Genomic DNA, 27,780 nt, shown 5'->3' with positions numbered 1-27,780 from the left:
CGTGTTGGAACATTAGACAGTCATAGTATATCGGGCTTATCGGCATACCGGGCGTACCATGATAGTGCGATCGAATTGCACATGCGTAGATATGTACGTTACCCGTACTGCTTACTGTACGCGCGCTATCTTTTTTCAAATTTTACGGTACCGCGCTAGCATAGGTGTACGTTGTGCACCTAAAGCATGGCGGCACTCTTGGACGCCCTCTTCGAAGTGATTTTGTGTAGTTGAAAGATTCACTTTGGTCGCAGCGAACGACTGTTAAAAGTGGCTTCGCTTGCCTTTAGTTAGCTTCAACGACCGAGTATTACGGATTAGTTGGCGTAATTTTTGAGATAGCTTCCCATTTCGAACGTACATCAATGCTTTGCGTAGTGACACAGGCAGACATTAATCTTTTTTTTTGTTTTTTTTTTTGCTTTTCACTGTTCTTACTTCTCAAACCCCTGATGAGTGGCGCCGCGCGCCCTCATCCCAGTTGGGGCACTTAAACCACGTAAACGCTATCCTATTAAACTTTAAGACGCTGTCCGCAACGAACGTTTGCTGCACGGTAACGTCATTCCCTTAACCTCCACCATCACGTTAACGGTAAACTATAGCTCTCTGTTAGTACAGTATAAAATGCTAGCGTGAGCTTGTCTCATACACTAGCATTCAGCATAACACTAGCATAACACACTAGCATAACGTTACACTAAGTTATGGAGTAACGTTATTCGAAAAAGACACTTTGTAGAGCAAAAAACCGGCGAAACGACCCCCTGTAAAAGGCTAGAAGCTGCGACATCTCCATGCGAGTAATCAAAGCTCCAAAAGTTGATCGGCTCGCTTCTAGTTGCGAGTACTCAACGCAGCTAAGTACGGTTCGTATTCAAGCACGGAGACGTATTTTAAGTGCGAAAAAAATTGCTGCGTTAGAATTGACAGTTTTGGGTGCCATCAGACAAGTGTATAGAGAAAGTAGGGACACTTTAGGTAGACGTGAGAGTGTACAGAGCATCGATATTGAAACTAACATAGTCTCACAGTTCACAGTCCATCAACAGAGAGAGAATGCTTGAAGTGCAAATCAGCAGCATCAATTAGAGTGAACTAGCAAGTTCTCCAAGAGAGCCCGGCTATACGATCGGCGAGAAGCGGGCAGCCATTGCTTAGAGAAACGCCTCAATGAACCTTTATGAGCATGTATTCCTGTTGCCTTCGCTGTGCGTATGTACTTTAATTTTTAAATTGCCCTCTGAAAAGTAGACTCCGGGGCGCGACCGCGAAGCGCACACGTTGGAGCGCTGAGGAGGCGTTTTGCCTACGTCGGTCCGTCTGTCAACTGGCTGCTTGCTTATACTATATTCATGTCAGCTGTAAGGAGTCTTTTTTTTTTTCTTGGGGACCTTTGACGAAAAAATTTTGGTCTGTACATTTGTCTGTTTGTCCGCCCTAACGATACCTCAAACGGCATTTAACGGCCAACCCCATCCGCAGCACCCACCAATATTGCTCAAGGTTCAGCTTTCATAGTTGTGCGATTGTCAATTAAAAAAAGCAAATATTGCGCATATCTGAGGCCCCATAACAACACGTCTATGTTTTGTATGTCTGCGTTAATACGAGAAGAGGCGCACACACAAGGACTGTACCATTTATCTCACTGCGCTGACAGTGCAACGCGATGCTCAGGAAGGTGTTTCCAACGCTTTGCTACGACACGGTGGTGGCACCTGCCCGTCGCTTTGAATTCTACACCTTATCACCTCCAAGACTGGTGCGCATATTTCTCTGCGGTCACGCACGCCTTTGTTTTCGAAGATAACTGCCAGATGGCGCTCGTGTCTAACGTGCCTAGATGCGCTTGTTCGCCTCCGCTACACGCTCGAGGCACTCTAACGCAGCGCCTTGAGAATACCATTCACCGATTTTCTTGCGCAGAACATCAAATAAACGCTTTGATCACTCGCTACAGACACAACGTCTTTCAACGACATTTACAGTTTAACATGTAGACTCGGGCCAATTTTTTCCTTTGAAAACCACTTGCACCTTGAAGGTGAAACTTAGCACGAAGCATTACCTCCAGCTAGACGGCCTAGAATTCGACTTTTGGGGAGTGCGCAAAGTTTACTTGCAGTTGGCCATCAAGTGGACCAAGCAACACCTTTCGAACATGCTGTTTATCAGAAGTACACCCCAGCGAACATGGGAGACGAGCACAATGGCGCAGCTTACGCCACAATATTTTTTTTACATTTCAAAATCAGCCGGGAACCGCTTCTTGACAAATGATGTCACAAGTCAAAACAACTGTGCCACAAGCACAAAGATAGGAAACAGGTTGATTAGAGCATCGGGAGCATTGCCTCCACAATTAGCTCTACTAGGAGCTAAATGCGGAAGCAACGCTCATGGTTTGCATAGTTACCGCGTCCGCCGCGACGTGCCCGCACCAAAGCACCAGTGCACTCGCGCTAAACTGAAAGCAGGCCGTACGTTTAAAGAAAAAAAAAAGTGCTTAAGGTAATGACGCGCGCAGACATATAGACGCCGACTTTTGTCGCCCCTACAGTATGGCTTTCAGTGTGCTCACTGGGATGAAAAAAAGGGAGGGCGCTTTGAGCGTGCGACACATCTCTTAACACAACTCACAGTTCCTAAATTAAAGAAAATAATAATAATAAATAATTGCGAACTGAGCTCATTGTGAGTCAATGTCCTCAGTGATGTCATTCAATGATTACGTGGAGAATGTTGTAGGGCTGCTCTAGCTTTGTGAAGTGTAGCCAGACGTGAATATTATTTGCCACAAATTCACGAAACGTAAACTAGGCGCACAACGCTATGCCATCTGCAGCCATGTTTCAAATTCCACTCTGCACACAATAGGCTTTCTTCACAGCTGAAGTGCATCACTATTATGCCCGCATTTACATGACACGCGACAAGTGGCAGCGAATGTGCCGTGCTTGGTGTCCAAAAGATAAAAGCTAACGTGCAAAGGCAGAATCGGCGACAGGTACCTCGGTTCCGTGCTTTATTAGTCTGCTCCAAATGTCAGACGCAGCCCTCCAGCAACGTGCGTGTCGCATGGGCGTTCTAGTCGGGGTAGGGTTCATAGCCTGCCTAAAATAAGTTTTGCACGTGCCTGTATGCACGCACACATACTACAGAACGGAGTGCTTTTCGTACCGTGCATGTGTGCACTGCACACATGCACGGTACGATGTCGGACGGGAGTGACGCCAACACAAGACCAGCCTACATCTTGAAAAAGCTTTACGATGAGAAACCATGTATTATAGCACCCACACACATTCAAACATTCGTCATTAAACCAAGCCGAGACAAGAACACAGCATAACTAACGGCAGTTTACACTGCCTGAGCAAGTACGTGGTCTGGAGCTGCAAAGTTGTCTTATCTGATGAAGATTAAGATGCCTTTTGAAAACCACCGACTCGAGCACAAATATTAGTCCGTCCAAATCCCACTACTAAAGTGCGCCGCTTTTACCCCATACAGATTAGAAGAACGCTGCGGACAAGAAGCAGTATTTATTTTTGACGAGGAAACGTACACTACAGGAGGGTGCAAATAGACTGAACGTTGCTGCTTACTCTATACGTAAAACAAAAGCCTCACGACGCGATAGCCCCAAATCACACAATAAAAATCAAGACAAATGTAAGGTGGCGAAGCCTCACTTCCCGCTTCCCCGGGGCGAACTCAAGGCAGTCTCTTAAAGAGCAGGCAACTGCCACTCGACTGCGAAAGCGTGCCGTGGTGGAAGAGTCTACCTTTGCGTCGAGCGTCCGTAGCCGATCAAGAGTTCACAGTCCAGCGGGTTGGCGTTGGGGCCACAGCAGGAGTCGTGGTCGTGTCCAATGGGGCGCCACTTACCCTGCGGCTGCTGACGGTGCATCGCAAGCAGCTTCTCTTGCAGAAAGAGCCTGAGGAGTAACATTGATCGTATCTTGCTTCTTCAGATACACACCCGGCGGAGGTGCGGGCAAACCAAAAAAAGGCAAAGCATGTTTCGTGCAACAGAAACAAGCACCGCGCTATTTTCGTTTTATTTGGTTTTGCGACCCGCAGGGTCAGTGGGCAACTTGCTGCACGCGGGCAGTCCGTAAAGCCCCCCTTTTTTTCTCAGGCTCGGGCAAAGCCCTGCTTCGTCCCATGCTGTTGAATTGTCTCTTTTGTTATATACACAACGCTCCCACAATCACACACTCACGCACTCAAAGTAGTCTTCACTCGGCCATCACGCCCAGAAGAATGCCATGCAGAGATCACACCTTCACCTCAGGCTTCGCGTGGTCCGCAGAGTCCTTGGGTGCTTCCGGCTCGGCGGGACCCTTGGATTCCACGTTGAAGGAGGAGCCCTTGGATTCCACTTCGGAGGAGGGGCCCTTGGATTCTACATTCGGCAAAGGCACTTCCGAAGTGCTGCTTCTACCGTTAGCCTTGCTGTTGCTCACTTCACCGTTCGTCTCCGCCGTTGCAGTGGCAGCCCGCTCCGGCGAGCTGTGGCTTCTATGAGAGCTCCGCTCACGGTCTCTACTTCGGCTATGGTCCCCTCTGCTTCGATCACTCCTGTCGCTGCGCTCCTTGTCGCTCCGATCCCTGTCTCCCCGGTCGCGGTCACTCCTGTCCCGGTCGCGGTCCCGATCTCGGTCCCTATCCTTGTCGCGGTCTCTATCGCTGCGGTCGCTCCGGTCTCTATCCCGATCACTACGGTCCCGATCCTTGTCGTTCCTGTCGCGATCACTTCGATCGCGGTCACCCCGGTCCCTGTCACGGTCACGGTCACTCCTATCTCGGTGATCTCGTTCCCTGTCGCGATCCCTGTCGCTACGGTCTTTGCTACGGTCCCGGTCCCTACGGTCGCTGCGGTCCCGGTCACTCCTCTCCCGGTCACTGCGATCTCGTTCGCTGCGCTCCGACCGTGACCGTTCACGGTCACGCTCTTCATCTTCCCGCGACCAGCGGCTTCTTCGCTCCCGGCCACTGCTCCGACGCCTGTCTGAACTTTCACCATATGCATTTGTGAAGACACGCCGGTCGCCTCTCTCGCCACCAAATCCACCTTCGTCGCTATCTCTCCCAGAACTTTGCTCGTTAAACCTCGACCGAGGAGGCCCGAAGAAACCAAAACCACTTGGCTGCTTCCACGGCTGCTCGCCATTGCCTTGCCCCTCTTCTGCTGCTGGTCCATTCGGTCCCCTAGATGGCTCCGGCGCAGAAGCTGGAGGTTTCCATTCCTTCGGCGCTTCTCCGTTTTCGCTTCTCTTTTTGTCAGCCAACTCGACGGGCTTATTTTGTGTGCCTTCTTGACTTTCAGGCCCTTTTACATCGATTTGCTTCCCGTCCGTGACTCCGGTCACAATCACAGGTGGCATGTTAGGAGGAAGGTTAGGAGGCATGTTAGGAGGCATATTAGGAGGCATATTTGAAGGCATGTTTGGAGGCATATTTGGTGGCATATTTGGGGGCATGTTAGGGGCTAGCATGCGGAGACCGGGAGCTGGCATTCGAGGTTCTGGAGGCCCTAACTTTCTCAAATCTTGAGGAGGACCACCTAATCTAAAGTCGGGTGGCCTTAGCATCCTATGGTCTGGCGGCCCTGGCAGTATTCTGTGATCTGGTGGTCCACCCATCATCCTATGATCTGGAGGGCCTCCCATCATTCTGTGGTCTGGTGGGCCACCCATCATCCTATGATCTGGAGGGCCTCCCATTATTCTATGGTCAGGAGGCGGTCCTCCCATCATTCTGTGGTCAGGGGGCCCACCCATCATTCTATGATCTGGAGGTGGGCCTCCGATTAACCTATGGTCTGGAGGACCACCCATCATTCGGTGGTCCGGAGGTGGGCCTCCCATCATCCTGTGACCTGGAGGTGGGCCTCCCATCATCCTGTGGTGTGGAGGTGGGCCTCCCATCATCCTATGGTCAGGAGGACCTCCCATCATTCTAGGTTCTTGCATAGGACCACCCATCATCCTGTGATCTCGTGGACCACCCATCATTCGGTGCTCTGGAGGGCCACCCAGCATCCGTAGTTCCTCTGGACCACCCATCATCCTTGGCTCAGGTGGTCCTCCCATCAATGGGCCACCCATCATTCTTGGTTCAGGACCTCTGTGCATCCTGTGTTCCATGAGACCACCCATCATATTTGCTTCTGGAGGTCCATCAAGCATATGCTGCTCCAGAGGTCCACCCATCATCCTCTGCTCCCCTGGCCCACCCATGATGGCCTGATCATGTGGATTGGGCGGACAGAAATCACCCACTGGGGGAACCATCATTCTTGGATCTGGACCCATCATTCGAGGACCTGGGAATTCCATACCAGGTCTCCCATCAGCTGGGTTCTCAAAGGGGAACATAGGTGGTGGTCCGCTGAAACGTACAGGTGCATTTCCAAATGGCCTGGGTGGAACAGGCTGTGAAGGCATTCCAGGCAGTCCAACTGGCAATGGGATAACTGAGCTTACCGAGGGGTCAAAGGCACAAACTTCCTGTCCTGGCTCAGCAGCCTGCTGCCCTGAGCTTTGTTCATCCTGCTGCATTTTTTCAAGATCAGTTTTCTCGGGTTTTTCAGTCTTGACATCTGTACTGGCTGCTTCATGACTAGATACAGCCACTGGAGATTTTGGCTCCTTAACAGAGTTTGCATCAACTTTGTCCTTCGCCAGCAAACCATGGTTCCCAAACTGGCCTGGCAGGCCAGGTGGTGCAGGCAAAGGTAGAAATCCACCAGAAGGAGCAATTGTTGCTAACTCACTTCCATCATGTTTTACACTCTCAACCGGTCCCTTTTCATTTCCCACTGGTTCACCAGAAGGAGGGTGGATCATACCAAGACGACTTGCTTCACTTGTGCCATCTTCATCAGTGGGGGTGGCATCACCGTCAATGGCCATGGGTACATCAGTAGTTTCACTTTCTGTGGCAGGTGTTGCAGAAGATCCTGAAACAGGTGCTGCTGCAGCAGCAACTGGCTGAGTTACAGTTGTCACAGGAGCACTAGAAACAGCTGGGCTTGCTGTGGTAACTATGGGCATCACTGCTGCTTGGGAGGTCACAGGGAGGCTCATAGGAGGATGAAGAGGGGGCAGGCCAAGAGCAGCCCCTGGCAGGCTTAAGGGTGGAGGAAGCAGACCCAGAGCGCTAGGCCCCAACAGTGTTTGAGATGTGTTTGGTGGCACCATCAGCATGTGGTTAGGTGGAGGTGGCACACCCATGGGTAGCTGAATTTGAGGCATTACCAGGCTCTGGGACGGCATCATACCTGCAATGTAAGAACACGCACAAAAGCACTCAAACTACAGAGAAAAAGTAAACTTAAGGTAAACTTTTTACAAAAACAGCATTTATAGCCACTCACCGGTGTTTGAAATAATTAGTGAGAAGAAAAATGTACCTTAGTAGTGAATTATAAGATACTGAAAAGTTCTATTTCTTTAGGAAACACAGCTCTATGAATCACAAAGCACATGTTCTTAGCAGATCCATCTGAATCATCAAAGTAGCCAAAGAGGCGATGAGATAGTCGATGCCCCCAACCGCCAAAATTTCAATTTCGCATGTGTGTATAACACTGGCGGATCCAGAGGGGGGCGGTGGGCCATCGCCCCCCCCCCCCCCCTTCCTCTAAGATCCTGTCGGCACCCACTTTCCCTTTCTTTAGTGCTTGCCGTCCACCTACTGTCACCAATCAGGACAAATGAGTGGGACCACTTTGACCACACATGAACAGTGTTTATGCTATGACAGAGTTTTTGTGCTCACAAAAATAAAGAAGTAATGACCACACCGCCCTATCTGGTGTTACTCCAATCGACCCCCCACCCCTTGAGTGGCTGGATCCGCCCCTGGTGTATAGGCCTTCACTTGTACGAATGCATGCATGGATGTACAACTGCAGTTACCCCCACCCCATTAAAAATTTCTCGCTATGCTCTTTTGAATCTATAAATGAACCCTTTTGCTTTGTAAAGCCAAGCTTGAATTGCAAATGTAAAGTGGTGATGTAACGGTCATCACCATACCTTATATAACCCATACACTACTCATGAAACAAAAACTGGTCACAATAAAATGTAAGCAGGTCTGCAAGACCAGCTAAATTTTGCCTTTATATATGAACAAATAAACAAAAAGTCTTTCAAAATTTCAACATTTCATTTTACAGTTGGTTTGGTGCACATTCTATGAGACCACACCTGGCTGAAAAAATCTTCGTACGGCATGTCTTTCAAAAGGCGCGTTAACAATATAAACGCATACAAAGTCTATGAAACCGAAACTGAAAGTTCCAGTTTTGTGTGTAGCATAATAATGCCCTAGTTTGCAGCTTTTTCATACAGTAAATATAGTGCAAGGAAAGGCATTGGACAATACAAATACAAGCGATGATTTCCAACTGAACTTTCCCAAGAAGAACAAGCAATTTATGAAAACAGCGTGTGGTAAAAACCGTCCCTTTCTAAAAACATGAAGGTAACATGAGCAAGCACTCTAAACCAACAAACAAGGAACAGCCAGTTCAAGAGCATCAGCGCATGTGCGAGCACAAGAATGAAAGTTCCTTGTTAGATAAAGCTACTGAAGGTTTATCAACAGAGCCACATTTAGCAACTATTACAGTTTCTATGACCAGTCTTGTATTCTTGTTTGGATGCTTTGCATAACACTCATCCTTTCAAATAATGGAGTTTAGCCACAATGTTCAGAATGCATAGCAAGCCCCACCGTGGTGGTCTAGCGGCTAAGGTACTCGGCTGCTGACCCGCAGGTCACGGGTTCGAATCCCGGCTGCGGCGGCTGCATTTCCGATAGAGGTGGAAATGGTGCAAGCCCGTGTGCTCAGATTTGGGCGCACAATAAAGAACCCCAGGTGGTCGAACTTTCCGGAGCCCTCCACTACGGCGTCTCTCATAATCATATGGTGGTTTTGGGACGTTAAACCCCACACATCATCACCATCATCAGAATGCATAGCAAGAAAGCCTTCTCTCCCTTTCCACACCTCGTTGCTATTGTCACGGGGTCATGACGTAGATGAAGGCAGCAGACTTGAAGTTCAGATGATATGACTTATTCAGCCGAACTTGTGGCCAGAAAACGGAAGATCAGATTACAGCAATACACAGGTACTGATAGCGGCGGACAGACTGTCGGCCAGCAATCAACTGAGAAGCGACTAAGTCCGGTGGACGGTGGGCATCACACGCGGAGTGATGTTATCACATGTGCCGTCCGCACAATGGAGATGGGCAGCTTGTTTAATCTATGCGTCAGCAGTGTTATTTATTTTGTTTATTTACAGCACCTTACAGGCTCCTTGTGGAGCAGTGAGTAAGGGGAGCATCACAAAAAGAAAAGGAAAAGAATGCGATACATGGGTCTAAAAAGTGCAACAGTAACGTACTTGCGAAACAGTGAAACAAATTTAATTACATGGCAAAATAATACTAAGAATAACACCAACTACTAACTAAAAGCACAATAACATGAAAACAACACTCAGGCACTGATAGCGACATGGAACTGCATTAAGGGGGGGCGCGGCAAGTAAAGTGCCGATTTTGGTCAAAATATGCGATTTTCTGATTTATTTTTTTTCGTAATCTTCAGACCTTCAACTTCCTTGTTCTAAAATATTACAGCGAAACGTGCGCTACAAATCCCGCAAATAGTGTTTTTGCCGAGGCTAGTCGCCAAAAAGTGCGAAAAAAAAGCCGCTGAAACGGTGTTGTTCACGCCGCACAAACGCGCCAAGTTGTTGACCGTGGGCCGCCATTTTGGTAGCTTTGGAAAGAGGAGAAAGCCGGCTTCCCGATGGTCGCAGTCTCGTATTTCGCCGAGTGAAAATAAAAGCGCGAGGAGCAAGTAAAAAAACGAAAACGAAGAACGGCAATTGGCTGCGCGGGTCACGTGGTAGCAGGCGCGACCTCTTACTGGTCAAAGCTGCGCCGCGCACCTTGGCAACCTTGGAAGCGCGAGCGCATCTGCGGCCGCCGTGTCGAGAATCATCCGGCGTGCGCTTCGTTTTTTGCCAGTTTGCTGTTTTTGTGATAGTTCGCGTGCTTTTTTTTACCAAGCTTTGTTACATCGGTGGTCTCTTCTGAGTGCTTGCTCATACTGCGGTGCTATGTTGCCGCAAAAAAAGTTCCGGAGCGTCCACAAGTACGGCAAGCGTCGGAAAGCTTGGAACAAAGGGCAGACGACTGCGTCTGCCGTCCCAGTCGCAGTTCCGGACGGAGCATGCTCTTCGAGCGTCACGGAGCCTCTACTCAGACCCTTCGCTGATTGTTGTGAGGCCGAGAGTGTGGAAGGTGCCACATCGTCGTATGTCAGACCGCCGGATGCCGTCGACCGTGATGGACGCTCTCGCGAACCCGATTGCGGTGGCACCGCGTCGGCAGCCGTTGCAACTCCGGGCGTGCGCGCGTCGAACATTCTATCGCGAGTTTCGGCCCAGATTCCGAGCAGTGAAGAAATCGCGCAGCGGGCGCAGACAAGGCGGGATGTTTTGGATGCCGTAGCATCGAAGTCCGCTTCAAAGCGGAAGCTCGAGCTTCTGAACGAAGGCTGCGACGAAAATGACGGCGGTAAGGACTCCACATTCTTCATTGTAAATAAGAAGATGCTGAACGGTCTGCTTTCGTCAGTAAAGTGCAACAAGTGCGACGAAGGGTCGATACGCCTCGAGACTACGCACTGCCTTGGACTCGCGGCGAGGATGGAACTTTTTTGTGACAATTGTGGCAGAGTGAACAGTGCGTGGTCGTCCCCGAGGTGCTCCGGGCAACAAAAAACGAACCCCTTTGAGGTAAACGTGCGTGCTTTGAGGGCTGTGCAGTCAGTTGGCAGAAAACAATCTGCCATAAATGACATTTTTTCTGCGATGGACGTTTCGCATCGAGCACTGCACCACAAGTCCTACCAGAGACTGCAAAGGAAGTACAGCCACCCTGCCACCACATCAGCTGCCACCCGCATTGAAGCAGAAAGTGCACAGAAGGTGCATGACATTTACAAGGACCTAGGAGGAGTGCCAGGCAACATTGACGTCATTTACGACGGCACGTGGATGACGAGGGGGCACAGAAGTCATATTGGCGTGGGCTGTGTAATCGAGCTGTACACAGGCTTGGTCTTGGACCACTGTGTCCTGTCCAACTACTGCCAAGGCTGTGCTGTTGGCCCCAAGCCTGGTGACGACAACTATGAGGAGTGGCTTGAGAAACACAAGCCACAGTGCCAAAAGAACACCGATGCTAATGCAGGCCAAATGGAAGTAGAAGCAGCTAGGATCATGTTTGAAAGATCGTTTACCAAGTACAAGCTTCGATACATCAATGTGCTCTGCGACGGTGACAGCCGTACGTACCTTGCCCTCACGCAAGACAAGGTGTATGGCTACATGGTGATTAAGAAACAGGAGTGTGTGAACCATGTGAAAAAAAGAATGGGCACTTCCTTGCGCAACCTTCTTGATGAGCACAAATCCAAAGGCCGAGGACTGAGCATGGGTGGCAAAGGCCGGCTGACGCAGGGCCTGATAAAGAAGTTGACGAATTATTATGGCTGGGCCATTAAGAGCCACCCCAACGATGTTCCTGGCATGGAGAGGGCCATCATGGCCACTTATTACCATGTAACATCCACAGACCAGGATCCACACCATGACCTGTGCCCAAGTGGGACTGACTCCTGGTGCCCGCACAATCAGGCATTGGCCAAGGGAGAGCCGCTGCCGCCTCACAAACATAAACTGCCCCCTCACGTGCGAGTGGCACTGCTGCCAATCTACGAGCGCCTCTCGAACAAAGAGCTCCTTGAAAGGTGTGCGCAGGGAAAAACCCAGAACGCTGTGGAGAGTATGAACAGCCTCATTTGGTCACTCCAGTCCAAGAGCCAGTTCGCGTCCCTTCGAAGTGTGGAAAGTGCAGTTGCAGATGCAGTCTGCCGTTTCAATGGTGGCTGCAAGAGTGCGCTGCAAGAGATCACTGCTCAACTGGGCTTCAATCCAGGAGACTGCTCTTTGCGGCGAGCAGCCGAAAAGGATGCCAAAAGGGTAAAGAGGGCTCAAAAGGCGCATTGTTCCACGACAAAGAAGCGCAAAACTGGGTTGCGCTCTACAGAGGCCAAGGCCACAGCATCTCAGGATTACTGCCCAGGAGGATTCTGAGTGTTTTAGGCATGTTGTGAACTTCCAAACAAGAGTGAACTTTCAAAGTCAGTTTTCTCAACTCTTGATTTTCGCCTATGTGCCTTCGCTAGAACATCTGTCATTTTCTAACAAAGACTGATAGAGTCGTTCTGTTTTTTGCACTAGGCTCAGGAGGCCTTTAGCAGTGCAATAAAGCTTTATCTCTCTTCTTACTCATCATTTAAAATTTTTAGAACACATTTTATAATTACTGCGATGTGTGTGCAAAACAACATCCATGTTTTGGAAATTTTATTTATGGTTACAAGAACTAGAAAAATCAACTAATAGCTTCTTTGCACAAGTTGATGCTTTGGGAACATAATAATATGAAAAAATAATTTCATTTAGCAATAATTATCTCTTTAAGTGTGAAGAGCATTAATTAGTATAATTATGCTTGTAACTCAAAAAGTACAAGAGGTATTTGAAAACGGTTTTCATATTTGGAATCCTCACAATCATCCACATACACACACCAAATTTCATCACAAACAGTACATTAATAAAAAAATTAGTTTTACTTGCCACGTCCCCCCTTAAGAGGCCTCGGTTCCGGCCTCACCGTAACCGAATGAAATAATTCAGGGCTTTTTTTCCTTTGGTTTAGGTTTCGATTACACTGCACTACACTCTCTTTACCACAATTCTTACAGACTCTTCTACATTTATGTCTTCATAGAGCATGTGTGCAATGTGAGTGCTAAGTGTTGAGCCTATCAGGATTTCGAACATCTCAGCTACACTCTTCTCGTTTCCACTTGTGCAATCGTACACTCACAAAATGCAGCAAAATCACAAGTTTATCGCACATAATAATCTGCGAGACAAGAGGAAGAACGGGGATGACGGCTGGAAAATGCATGGCAAAGAAGGGTAGAAAAAATTTACAACTCGTATTTCTCATATATAAACCATTCTAGAGTATCTGGTTTAATTATGTCGTGAATCACTGTTCTGGTGTCACTAAGGGCGCCAAAAGAACGAGAATCGCCAAGAGAGAATAACACGCTCGACTGCGTATCTTGAAAAGCTGTTTTATGGCCCTTACATAGACGGTGCATGTAAACCCGGAAACAAGAGAGCAGTCACGAAATCGCAAATGTTACTATCAGATATCTTAAGGCTGCAGAAAAGAAGGCGAAATGATGCATCTTACGCCCAAGTTCCCCGCTCGGGTAAAAATAAGACATACGGCGGCGCGCTGCAAATTATTGTGCGGCGGCGGCGTGGTCTCTCTCGGAACTTCGGCGGCAGTGCACAGTTCTAGTCAAGCGACCATGGTTTTGTCCACAACCATGTGCACTGCAAAAGACAGGGCATGCACTGGCCATGCGCGTACTTCCAAAGTTTCGAACACCCTGCTCTTGGCCTTCATTCGGTGATTTCGATACTAAAGCTCATTATTAATTGTTGCGATGAGGAAAATTGTTCGAAACAACCAAATTTTAGCCCAATGGACACTGTTTTTGCCAGGGGATTTCATGAATTTGTATCTGCTGGTTTCACATCCTTAAAATTCTACTACACATTCAGATGAACATTCCCTAAACTCATTAACAATAAAATTCGATGGGTTCTCAAAAAGCCTGATTGGATTGTCCTACCTTTTTTCAATGCAGCCAGATCATGCGCAGAAACTTCGATATGCGGGAGATCATAACTGTAGAAATGTAAAAAATGGCCGAAATCCGGGATACTTGGCGGGAATAGAAGCCTAAATTGAGTTCCATGATTTTGCTTGCCTAAAACATTATTGAAGTTGCAGCGAAAGCGGAAATGTGAGATAGCACCTGACATTTATTAAAGCAGTACATAAACGAGAAAAAAGAAGGCTGTTTGCAATGTTGTCTGGCTCCGCCCCACATCGTTGCTTTCTCTTTGAGCATGTGCCACGATTTGTATGCACATTCAAAATCGGAACAGTAGTAATGCAAGTACTTGATGCCACTTGGTCTTCTTGCCTGCCACAACACTATGTTTTGACGCCACATCTCCGCACCTGTAATTTTTATGCTCCTCCATTTTCTAGTGCTTGCACCTCTATTCCTTGCTTGTCAGGGTGTATTTTTTAGGCTAGTTGGTTGTACGAAGATAGCAGTAGCGGAAGTGCCTCTTTACTTTTTGGAGCATACTTTAGAGCAGGCAAAGTACTGTTTTTGAGCAGCCATAAACATTTTTGGAGCAGGAAAAATATGCTAGTTTAGAGAAGCTATTAGTCTTTTAGGAGTAGATTTTAAACTTGCCATAGATTAATTGGTGTTCGGAGCACTGTTGAAGCATTCCATAAACATTACATTTCTTATGAAATCTATTTGTCAGATAACAATCAATGTAAGTATCATGTAGGAAACAAAGGCAGGTTGTCAAAAATGTGCTGTGAAATGAGCTACAATTTAAAATACTACTATTTGTGGCAGAAATCAAATCAAACCAGAAAAGCTAAGCTGATTTTAAAAGTAACCACAGTCCCATATAACTGTGGCCAAATAAGCAGTAGACAATCGGTATGAAATAAAATCAATACTGCTCATTTTCACATTTCACCTCAGTACCTACATGTCTAGCTGAGGAAAAAAAAAAACAGCCAAATGAGCTACATGCTTAATATGCCGGTTCTTGTAGCACAAATGAGATCAGAGCCGATAATGCTGCACACTAGCAGCGCTCTGTGATGATAGCACACAGATTCTTTTCAGTTTCTTTAAGACCTATGAGTCAATCAAATGGTAAAGGTTTGTCATTCTCATTCTCTCAGTGTCACTTCAGAGCAGGTCTGGAGTAATTACTAAAGAAAATTACTGTTTGAAGCAGCATTTCTCTTTTGAAGCAGTTTGCAGCGATCGGAGTAACTGAGATAGTGAGCTCAAGCCCTAAAACAGCGCCAGAGAAAACAATGGACCAGACGAAGGGGAACATACACAGGATTCATCGTGTCTGTGTTGTTTCTACTAACTGGTCCCTTGTGTTTTCTGGTGCTACTTTACTGAAAGCCTAGCTGAAATGTCCAAAACAACCAGGCAGCTGTGATTAGTCTGTGCTGTTTCCTTTTACCCATTCAGCCAAGCCAAGATGCGACTACAACATAACTGCTGGGGTTTTATTACATGGTCTCTTGTGGTTTCTGGTGGTACTTTACTGAAAGCCTAGCTGAAATGTCCAAAACAACCAGGCAGCTGTGATTAGTCTGTGCTGTTTCCTTTTACCCATTCAGCCAAGCCAAGATGAGACTATATCATAACTGCTGGGGTTTTATTACATCTCAAAACTGTAATATGATTATGAGGCATGTCACAGTGGAGGGCCCAAAAAGTTGTGACCCTGTAATACACCTGAATCTTGATACACGGGTCTCGCGCATTTCTCCTCCACCAAAATGTGACCACTGCGGCCAGGATTAGATTCAGAGCTACTTTCAGGTCCGCAGCCATGACCAGCCTCTTCATCATCCATAATCATCATCAGCCTGACCACGTCCACTGCAGGACAAAGGCCTCTCCCACGTCCTGCCAGTCAACTTGGTCCTGTGCTTCCAGCTGCCACTTTACGCCTGCGAACTTCCTAATCTCATTTGCCCACCTAACTTTCCGTCTCCCCATCACCCACTTGCCTTCTCTCGGAATACACTCTGTGATCCCTAATGACTAATGGTTACCTTGCCTTCATGCTTCGTACCCTGCCCATGACTTTTCGACTACGCTGTCCTCAACACCAGTTTGTTTCCTGACACACTCTGCTCTCTTCTTGTCCCTTAAGATTACACCTATCATATTCCTTCCTATTGCTCACTGCACCGCCCTCAACTTAAATTAAACCCCCTTTTTAATCCTGTAAATTTTTGCTCTGTAGGTCAGCACGGGTGAAATGCAGCTGTTATATTTTCCTCGAGACAGATAGCGGCAATCTACCATTCATGATTTGAGAATGCTTGCCAAAATGTGCTCTATCTCATTCCTATTCTTCTAAATACTTCAATCTCATCGTTCGGCTATGAGATTACTACCTGTTTTAAGTAGCACATTTTTTACGTCAAGTGCACTGCTACCTATCTGGAAGTGCAGAGTCTTCAATGATTAACTCGGTATAACAAGAAATTGTAGAATCAGCAATTTGCTTTTGTTATGATAAAATTATAGTAAAATTCTGCTACACTTTATATACAAAGCACACAGAGCCGATTTTTCGTTTTTCACACAGAAGGTGCCACAAAAATGCCTGAATGGTAGGTAGGCAGTATGAGAACCAAAAAAAGAAAAAAAAACAGCGTGTTATTATTACAAGAAAATCTAATGCCCCCATTCTGAAGAAGTGGCTAGCCATCACAACCTCAGACATTGACCAGATTAGTATGATGCTAATTCTGTACATTCACTCACTGAACTGAAATGGTTTCTCTCTACTTATGTCTGATTAATGTGCAACAAAACCGTCGAGTGTCAAAAAAAAAAATCTAGTCTAAACTTAGATGAAAGCAAGGCGACAACCTGAACTACAGCACTATTATCAATAGATTTTGCAACACTGCAAGCCTATGACGTCCATGGAATCAAGCAATACTAAGTTGAAGCGATGAAAGAAACTCAGAAGAAGCAAATTAGTTTTTTCAGGCAATAAACTTTGAATTGAAAATGCAGAATTCAATGCATTCTCTGTTAGCCCTTGAATGCGGGCAGCCGCCTCTCCCACCCAACACTTCAGATTCTACTGAGCGAACAAGTGAATACTAGGAGTGTGCAAGTATTCAAAATTTTGAATAAATTTTAATTGTGCTTGCTATTTGACTTGATTAACACTGGAATTTCAATATTTAAAGGTATTTGAACCTCCCCTAGACAAATACAGTCCACGTCAGATTGGACGTAACCCCTTCAGATATTCAAAATGCTTCACTTCATTCCACTGCACAATGCGGCAAAGCTGCCTTTCAAGCTGCACTACGGTAAAACTTCTCAAAGACGAGTGCAGTCAACCTCTGATTGAAAGTAGCTCCTTCAGACTTTTCAGCATACTTCATTTCACCTCACTCGTATTGCAGCGAAGCTGCCTTTCAAGCTCCGCTGTCACGGTCTTTTATGTATTGGCTCTAGAAATGCTGGTTCCAACATAAAGATAGTAGATGTGGCAGAAATGGAGGCTCACTTATCTGATTTGGACCTGAAATTTGGGCAGGAAAACAGATGCCGAAGATTTTTAGCATGCAATGTTTCAAATGTTCTTAATACTGATGCCTATGAGGCAGATTTAGAACTCCAAGCTTGAAGGGAGCACACGCTTGTCCACCAAGTCAGTTGGGCTTCCACAAAAATTGAAAGAGGAGGAGAGGCTGAGGAAATAACATCTTTGCCTTCCATGCATGAAGTGCTGTCAGCAACATTTTGATAAAACAACTACGACCCCCCCCCCCCATCCATCACATCATCAAACGTAATAAAGAAAAGCACTTTCGTGTTGCAAACTTATTAGAATATGCTTCTTAATAATTCTCTTCAACTTTATGTCCTGCAATTTCACTTCGAAATATTAGAAAAATATTCTATTCATACTCTTTATATTTGAACTTGCTTCGCACCCAAAATCTTGCTATTCACACAGCTATAGCGAATACTCATTGCAAAAGAAGCATGAAAAAAGTGAAAACATAATAATCGTGATATAAAATGGCCCCCAGATAAGAAGGGGAATTAAAACATTCATGTTATTGTGTTGTACAGGAAAAAATAATTTGGCAGCATATCCACGGATTGAATGATGGAGAGTGGGGCGAAGCATTCATCCGTCCATTCGTTCTTGCTTCCATCCGTCCATGTGTCCATCCGACCGTCCGTGCGTGCATCTGTTCGTGCGTCCGTCCCTGCGTTCGTCCATGCGTCCATCCATGCATCTGTCTGTGTGTGCGTTCGTCCATCTATTCAACACTCCAAGTACCACCATCTCGCATCTTTTCATCATATATTCCCCATATAGAAGCACCGCCATGCAGCGGACATTTCAAGGACTAAACGGGAGGTGGCACATGCCCACTCTCTTACGGCTTGCACTTCGGGTTTACTTCCCACCTTTAGCCACCTCGAGTTCATGGTATATACTAGTTCACTGTATTCATGGCACAGCGGCTCAATGCTCGCTAAACCTTTCTAAAAACCAAGGAGGTTACGCCCAGAAAGTATAACGTAGCAACCTTTTCCTGTCAGACAGTGCTCAATGTACATGCTAATGGCTGCTAATGGGAAATGAGAGACAGGAGAATTCGGCTTTTACTTTCTTACGGCTTGCGCTTCGTATCTACTTCCCACCTTTAACCACCTCGAGTTCATGGTATATACTAGTTCATTGTATTCATGACACTGTAGCTCAACACTCGCTAAACCTTTCTAAAACTAAGGAGGTTACACCCAGCAAGTATAACGTAACAACCCGTTCTTGTCAGATAGTGCTCAATGTACATGCCTATAGCTGCTAATGGGGATCGCAGCGTGCGCGTTAACTAAAAGCCGAATGCTCTCGTTTCTCATTCCCCCTTAGCAGCCATTGGCATGTACATTGAGCACTATTTTTTATTGTTCAACAACGCACAGAAGAAGTCTCTCACCGGCATGACCTTGGAGGTCAAAATGTTATACTTGTTACATACTACGACGGCTACGGGTGCCGCTATAAGGAGCTTCGCCCCTAATGTGTGCAGCTGGGAATGACAGCACACAGCTACTTTTTAACATCAACTGCAGCATCGTTTCCATTCAGTTTAAAGCACATTTGTCGGCATCGATTCACCGAACATATGTTTGACTTCCAAAGTCAGCTCTCCCGATGGGGAACCCTGTGCATGCATATGTACTCAACTAGCCAATGTCGTAAAAAAACACGCAATCAACAAAGAACAAACATGCATTACTAAAGGTGAAGATTTCTAAATTAGGCGTATTTCATGGAAAAATGTAAATAAGCCCCCAAAAAACTCAACAAGCTTTATAGTGCACTGTAAATTCTACAAGTGACTTGGCGAAAAAAGAAGCGCAGATCTGCTTATTATAACCAAAACTGGCAACTCTGACAACAGCACACATTAGAATATGATGTTCCGTTACTGTGACAATATCACAAACCACCTAAATTTACTTGCATGATGAACCCACTCCCCACCTTGGTCCTTGAAAAAAGAAAAAAAAAAAGTAATTTTTGAATGAATCTGTTCATTTTATTTCAGTACGATTGCCAGTGCCATTGATCATCAAAACAACATTAAATCAAGCCATTACAGTCGAGCCCGCTTATAACAAACATGAGCCTGACGCAGCATTCGTTCACCGTATCCTGAAGGTCGTAGTAAATGAAACACAGCTTTTTAAAGAATTGCTAGTGAAGACACCAACTTTTTTTTTTCCCAGAACAGTCAGTGATGCACGTGTTTGAAAGAGCAGAAGCTATAAGGGGGGTCTCGAGTTTATTTCAAACGGCAACGTGCTCGTTTGCCAAGACCCGCGACATAAGCTGCATGAGGTACTGGCTCTAAAGTTTCGTCGTTCTCGCAATTTGATTCCTCCAAATGGCTCTAGCCGTGTACTTCATCCACTATGCCCCAATACGTGAACGGTTCCGTGGTGTCGCCATTATCATCAGCCGTAATGAAACCATCGCAAAAGATGTCCCACCCACTCTCCCATATCGGAGTCGATGGCGCGCTGCCACAAATCGCCGGCGCAATGGCTCAGTTCCAAAGCTTCTGGCTCAGCATCGGGCCCGACGTCAACGATGAAGTCGGCCTCGTGAAAACCGTTTCGCATGCATGTAGCCGTCACCGCCGCCAACGAAATATTCACCATCTCCCCGGCTAAATACAGGATTGCCTGAAGCGGCAAGTTGGCTGCCAGTTGAGTAAGCACTCCACAGCTATGAACAAGCACTCCGCAACACGACCCCCTAACGCACGGATTACGCTCAAGCCAAGCGGTCACATTTTCGATGTTTTGTTGAGCAGCAGGAAAAAGCGTGCAAGTCCTCCTGCCTGCCTTCGTGACTACACACGCACACCACGAGCGAGCAAGACGCGCACACGCGACGCATATACCAGAATGTGTGGAACAGCTCTGGGGCCGTTTCTAGTCAGAAAACGAAACTAATTCGAGCCAGCGTGGCTGGCGTCGCAAAGCAGCGGAGATGGGCGAAGGGGTTGTGATCAAGACAGGAGAGCAGATTAGCGAGAAAAGGGCAAGGACTTGCGATAGAGTGAAGAGAGGGGAGGACACGGCGGGAGGGCGACCTTGAAAACCAAAACACGCGGAAAGCAGGCAGGTCGGGTAGCTTGCTTGAAAGGTCCGCAAAACGCGCAGCTCGAGCGTAGAAAGAGTGCCTGCGCACGCAAAAGTCAAAGCACAGCGGCCTGGATCAACGTGCACAGCGGTGTTCAAAGAATCGGCGGCCATGGCCAGAAAACCGTTTTGTTGCGAGGGCGGGTTTGCGCGGCCTCACCGATTTCGACATTTCGCAATTCGTTTTGCACAAATGAACAGCCGTTCTCGCGCTTCCACACAAGTGCGAAGGGCATGCTGAGCTGAGTGCGAAGTGAGCAAGAACAGGTCATAAACACGAAACGAATTGCGAATTATCAAAGTCGGTGTGGTAGCATACGCATGTGCACTAGACACAGACCATCGGACACAATCGGTGGCCGACGATGTTGGCAAATCATCTGGTCACTCCAGGCCGGCGACGCCAACGACGGTACCAGCGATCAAAAACAGGGGAGATGGCCGACCAGTCTTCGAAAGATCGGTGGCTGTGAGAAAACACGGGCCTCGTCCGGCGATGCGAGGTGCTCAGAGTAGCGGGGGGGAGACAAAGGACGAAGGGGAGCATAACAAAAAGCAGTCGGGGAGAGCAGCAACTAGAGGGGCACAGAGGCAGGCTCGCCGTTTAACAATAAGAATGTATGGGCACCTTGCCGATGCCTGATCGGTGGTCGAAAGTGGTTTCCCGGGAAGTCGGCAGAGCGCCGACCCCGTTAGCTGTAAGCGATCGGCGGCGCCCGGAAACGTTCGTTGTAAGTGCGATTTATTGCCATTGAACCAATGTGTATTTTCACGGTCACGCGGATATTGTTCGTTTTAAGCGAAAGCTCGTTTCAAGTGGGCCCGACCGTATGCCATTGAACCAATGTGTATTTTGTATTTTCACGGTCACGCGGATATTGTTCGTTTTAAGCGAAAGCTCGTTTCAAGTGGGCCCGACCGTATAGCACACAATGACAACGCAATAAAAGTCAAAACGCAGTTTCGCAACCATGCTAAAGAGTTTCCAGCAGCGCGAGCGTGGACGACGTCAATAGAAATTTGAGTTGCGCCTTATAGGGTAACTGTATATGCTACCTTTAGGTACCAGAAATAATGTTGAGGCTTCAAAAAAAATATAAATTAAATGCCTCAGCCTGCACACCTTTAGGTAACAGAGTAGCGCATTTGTTTTCCAACGCCGCCAGCGACCATGCACTGCGGGAAAGCTGGTGCACAGGCCGCACCGACGAAAGCGGTTTCCATCCATCTGGAATCTATCAAGTGACCGTCGTGCGCCCTGTAGCTCGTTAGCTACGAACTGGTGCTTTTATTTGCTTCAGATTCATGTCCTTAAGCTTCAGCAGCAAAGTATTTGCACGGATTCAACCTCACTTTTGAAAAACATATAGAAATAATCAATGATGTTAGCTTAGTGGGGCACTCCTTGAATCTCGAAGGACCTATACTTAGTGTGTGAGTTGTTGCTTATCTTCCATAGCTGGCCCTACTTAATTATGCAGCAGCGGCAGTGCACGTTATTCGGCACTACGCGTTATTCGGCATTGAAGGTTCTGAAAGAAAGAGCCAAAGATAAAGCATCAGCAGAGACGACTCTCAACCACAGTACGCGTCAGCCCGCTGTAAAAGGCAAAACTGGCGTAGCTACACCTTCGAAGTATAGTACTAAAAACGTACATCAGAGGAAAGAGCAGAAGCGGAACTTCTTCCACTTGGCAACATCGTGGCCGGCGCTTCCACAGAAACTGTCCGAGACAGTCTCTGGAAAAAATCACTTTTTGAAAAGCGTCGGAACCCGCTTCTACTAAAGTCCTGCCTACAGAGGAAAAGATTGCAAACAAAACGGACTCTGTCAAAGACAACCTACCAAAGATGTTTGTCAATGTCATAGAATCACTGACTGCCGATTGCCAGACACCAGCAGCACTAGCTGCAGAACAGCTTTTGGAGGTGCTCGTCCCAGTTATCGACGGCCTTTACTAAAAGCAGTATGAACAGTTGAAAGCGCCACCCCTTTGTGCTGCAGTGGAATTGCTCCGATCATTACGACATTTCTCATGTGACAATTTTTGCGTGTTTTTTTTTTGTCTTTGCACTTTGTGTTTGAACAGATTAAAAAATGGTTTTGAACTCGCTTGGCTCAGTCTTCAAAACAGGCGTTTCTCTTCCTTCACCATTTGTTGACACTCCAGGCACGTCGAATGGCGATCGACGATGCGCTTCGTCGACTGGCGACAGGCTTATGCAAGTCGCCTACAAAAAACAGAGCGTGGCTCCCCCACGTAACTATGATTGCTAACCAGGCAATATGGCGGACCTATCCGCTACTCTGGTCCCGTAGGGAGCATATCATGGAGGAAGCAAAGCTGAGAAGAGGCTCTATCGAGAAAGTGACGTTAAATTTATGGGGTAAACCAACCGGTTAGGAGCAAACAAAATAGCAGAAGCTCCGTAGCGTGCTTTCTGCCTTAGTTCGCTTCAGCACGGACTTATAGTACTGGTGTAAGCTTAACGCATATAGTGTGGTTTACATGCAGTAAAATGTTGCGAGCACACCTTTTCCAGACTGTTCATGCATAGCAGGCCCAAGCACGGCGGGCTGAAGTACTTAGTGGAGTGTTTTTGTTCAATAGCACAGAAAGCACCGATACATGCCGTAATCAAAATAATTCAGCTTCTGCATCATCATATTCGAACCCACCCAGCAGTAACTTACGCGTTCTTTTCACCGTAAGGCCTTTTTTTTTTCCGTTCTTGTAGCCATATTTCCCGATCTATGCGGCAATCAGCAGTTCCTTGCTCTAACATATAATGTCAAGAGCTTGCTTTGAAACTGTTCAGTTCAACAACAACCTAGCGCTTGACGTAACTTCATGTCGAAACAAATACATCTCTGTATTTTACACGCGACTGTGCACGTAAAGTTTGTAATTCCAGTGCGCACACAAGTAACGCAGCGAGCCCACACAGCACAATACATACACACGTAGTCCAATAACAAATAGTTTATTGCCCTTCCGTATGAACGACATAACAACGCGATACGATGCCTACAACAACAAAAAAGAAAAGCTAGCGTGTGTTTTCAGTTGACACAATGAGGAAGAAACAACACAGCTTACAGTCGAGAGCTCCGCATGCAAATATTATGCACTAATGATCAGCAATGAAGCAAAGTACATGAAAAGTGACACCAGGTACCTTCGGGAGTGTACCCGATTCGCACAGAGTATACACAACAGCTTGGCATTGCACAGCTTTCCTAAAAAACACACAAAGGAAGCAGCATTTGCAAACCGACTCGCCACTGGCACCGCTTCCTAGGTCAACTCAAGGCGGAAATCACGAAGTGTTTATCTGCTTCTCCACTGAGAAGCGATAGGGCTGTTTGCGATGCAGGGGCTTCACGAATATGAAGTGAGGGCCTCTCTTAGCTTTTCCTTCCTCCATGAAGCATATACAGTTACTCCAGCGCCTTTTGCGACAAAGTGCTATCTGTCGAATGCAGGAGAAACCCCTTTGCTGATAGTGCCACGCAAGCACAGTAGCACAAAAACAAAGCAAAAAAAAAAAAAACAGAAGCGCATGACCTGATATGTCAGGTGCGTGGCGTAGAAGCAACGCCACATGCACGGCATCTCGGAGGCCACGCAAAGCGCAACCGCGCATCGTGGTTGCGCTACCGCTAACGTCTACCGCAACATTTGCGCGCCGCCATTTTGTTGTCAGGTTTGTCATTGTGAACTTAGTTGGGGCACCTGTCGCGCAGGGTGCATTCGGCCGGTATGCTAGCAACACGGCTGGTTACAAACAGCATGCGCTGGAGCACTGGAACCAAGCGGCTGGACGACACTTCGGCGTCGATCCGTGCGCTTTCGTTACGAGAAAACTAAAGGAGCTTCGGGCTGCAAAAAAGATTTGTTGCGCATTTCACAGGCCAAAACAAGCAAGGCCATCACGTGAAATTTTCGCAGTTTTCACTCCTGTGACTTTTTTATACCGCGTAATGAGCCCCCCCCCCCCCCCCCCCAAGTTAGTGTCAACGTTTCTTGAAAAAAAAAAAAAAAGTGTAATCATTATGCGAGTAAATACAGTATACTACAGCAAAAGTACCACTTAATACATTTGCTACAGCTAGATAAATATACAACGAATTCCCATAAAAAGATTCCTCGCTTGTTTTTCGACACTGAATGTGACAAAATTTTATACTACGGCGAATGCATAATAAAAAACAACAGCTTATCCACGGAGTGAATGATATAGGTGGGGTGAAGCTTCGGAGGGTTTTATCGGTAAACCGTGAATCGTCCGTCTGCTGGCCGAGTCCGTCCGTTCGTACGTCTGTCTGTCCGTCCGTAGGTTTCTCCATCAGTACGCCCGTCCATTCAGTGAACACTCCAAGTACCGCATTCTCACATAAATTCACCATATACAAGTAACACCATCTAGCGGACATTCGAAGTGCTAAATGGGAGGTGGCTACTATATACATTGAGGATGCAGGACCCGCAGCTTAAAGGAGCTTCGCCCCTAAAAGTATCCTAGGATGCCAGTGTAGGGCAGGCGGTGTAAAAATTGAAACATGATCCTTCTCTCTCTATTCAGCACTTTGACACTGGTGTGCAAAGAAATTGTAGGCACTACATAATTCAAATGAAAATGTATTTCTAATAAATGTTGTGCACATCGCTACGTAACTCCTCAATAAATATGCCGCACTGAATGCACTGTTATTGTTGCCCGATTTATTTCCCTTAGTGAAAAATTGCAACACTGGTGTTGCATTGTTTTGTGCAATGGTCATTTTGCTAAATATGCCTTTTCGGGGTTTGTACAAGTTACAAAGCCAAAAGTTAAATGGGTACTGAGACAAAAGGTGTTGTTTGGCATTTCCTTACAACAATACTTGCTGAGGGCCTATCTGTCACAACATGGCCATCACTTGCAACAGTGCGTGATGAATAATTACTGCCCTTGTATTTCTGACCAGTCCCAGTTTAAATTTGAGAGAGCTCTGAGAACGACAAGCCGCTGGGTGTAATGCCATCTACTGAGTAAAAATGTGTGCATAGCTGTGACGCACATCTGCGCTGCCTGCATCCTCTGCTGGTGTTGTTTCACTTGCCATATGTAGGGTGGCTAGAATTGGGAGATGTAAAAACCAGCCGCTCCGAGCTGGCCCCCCATCGCGATCTTGCAGCGGTGGCACTGTAGAGGCACTGCCAGCTTTCTCGGAGCACCAGTACTACAGGCCCATTCGATTCACCCTGTACTTCTACAACTAGTTCACAATGCTGCCATCTGGGTGTTTACGTGCAAGTGACGCTTCAGCAAGTGCAGCTGCGACAAGCTGCGGAAACGAATACGAGAGTGCAGATGTCGTGCAAGTTCTAAGCTACTCGTCGGCTGTCTCAAGCGTTGTGGAGGCTGTGATTCATAGAAAATGGCGCCGCTTACATACTTGGCATGTGTCTGCCAGAAAATATTTACTGCCGTACTTGTTGCGAGTCGCTAAAACAGATTCGAATGAAATTGGCTGTCTTGTCTGCTGCAGCTGCAGCCATCTCGTGCTGCACAGACTCTGCAATATCTCACGAGCAGGTGCAGGGAATTCGTGAACTAGCCTTGCACGACAGCTGCACTTTTTCAAAGCAAATACCGTGGTGCCGCTGCCGCTATGTTGAACTCGTGAAACGAATGCCAAAAAGCGTTGCCTTCGTGAACCGGTTCACCAAGTGCAGGTGAAACGAATGGACCTTACACTCATGCATCGGTGTCAACAAGATTGGGGGGGGGGGGGGGTGTAAAGCCTTGCTGCCTCGCGGCTGGGCGAGGGTGGAACCGCGTTTGCAACACCTTGTTGGCGTAACATCCTGTTGCAACACCTTGTAGCCAAAGCCCGTGCACTCGCCTTGGTCATTGCTAAATTTTTACCGCTGAAAGACCTTTATCAATGTGATGAAACAAGTTTATGTATTCACAAGGTACTTAATCCGCACTGAAGAATGATTAACGACATTGTTAAACCTTTCGGCAGTTAACCAAGTCAGACAGTCAGACATAAATAGATCGTCGATTGATGTGTGTACTGAATCGTCGAAAAAAATGCTGGTCTTATTGCTTCTATGTCCCATGCTAGCGATACTTTTCTGAAAAATCACGCATACCTCAGCAGGTCATAATGTAACCATTCTTCGATCAAGTGTCATTTCGAATGAGCCACTGTTTACATGTTTGGTGTACGCAAAATGATCATATAATAATTATCCACATAATTACAGTAAAAAAGAAAGCTTCTTCGAGCGGGACATCACATGACTTCGAAATTTTTTTAGCATTCTAGGATTATCACAGGATAACCTTTGACAAACTGTATTGTCGCGTACTATTTATTTTACCTTGATAGTGTGAGTAGCCTTGTCTATCTGTTCCTTGCCTTTTAATTATACAGGCTGAACTTGCATTACACTTGAGGTCGTGCTGTCACAGAGCCAGAACGCATGTTCTCAAATTTTCATAGGAATTGAGTAAGCAATTAGTAGGTAGCGTGGTATTACCATAAAGTACAGTGGTGGATGTTCTTTTCACTTATGTGCGAGTTGAATTCTCATCACTCAATTATGATGTAAACAAAGTTACCCCAGATTTTGCCAATTGCTTACACGTTTGATGCAGCCAGTATCTGCAACATGCTGCTTACAGAGCTACAATAAGCTGCCAACTATCTTTGAATGCAGATGCAATGTGTTGAAAACATGTGTCAGATTGCTTCACACTATCTACGTGTGAAGTATCTATGTGGCTGTTTTGCAATAATTTATATATGGGCACGATGCATGCATTTTTGTTATTTGAGCAAGCAATACACAAGGTGAGCATTGCTGCGCTGCTCTGTATACTCGATAAAATAATGAAGCAGACTCAAAAAAGAAAATAGAATGTTCAGATTAACTGATTCACTTATCAAAGCAATCGTTCAACTCTTTAAGAGATTTACAAAGCTTTTAGTGATTCAGCTGCTGGTGTTTGTCATACATGTGCGTAAAAATTTTTGCAGCACTTGTTTGGGTTCACTACATTTACCACAAAATTTTAGTTTTTCTTATCGAGATGACCGAATTATCCTGTATAGGTCTATCCACCTTATACTGGGTACGAGCCGGAGTACTTCACTATATTTTTTTTTCTTTTTGGCCCCACAATAAAAAAATTATAGCTCTGCCAGCCTTGGCGATGGCAAGCTTCCAAACTGTAAATTTATCCCCATGC

The 27,780-nt window shown here is 46.6% G+C and overlaps 1 protein-coding gene across 4 annotated transcripts in view; it reads right to left on the bottom strand.

Moving 5' to 3' along the window:
* Nucleotides 1-3,529: 3,529 nt before the first annotated feature.
* Nucleotides 3,530-27,780, bottom strand: part of Isha (Insulator su(Hw) mRNA adaptor) — a 117,907-nt gene continuing 93,656 nt past the window's right edge. For all 4 annotated transcript variants that reach the window (XM_037426192.2, XM_037426195.2, XM_037426193.2 and 1 more), the window contains one exon: nucleotides 3,530-7,294. In XM_037426192.2, coding sequence (XP_037282089.2) covers nucleotides 4,287-7,294 — 3,008 coding nt within the window. In that variant the 3' untranslated portion in view covers nucleotides 3,530-4,286. The remainder of the gene's footprint in view (nucleotides 7,295-27,780) is intronic.

This window comes from Rhipicephalus microplus, chromosome 5 (genome assembly GCF_043290135.1).
Source record: "Rhipicephalus microplus isolate Deutch F79 chromosome 5, USDA_Rmic, whole genome shotgun sequence".
Lineage (NCBI taxonomy): Eukaryota > Metazoa > Arthropoda > Arachnida > Ixodida > Ixodidae > Rhipicephalus > Rhipicephalus microplus.
Note: the sequence above shows the minus strand (reverse complement) of the source record. Positions and strands in the feature narration are given on the sequence as shown.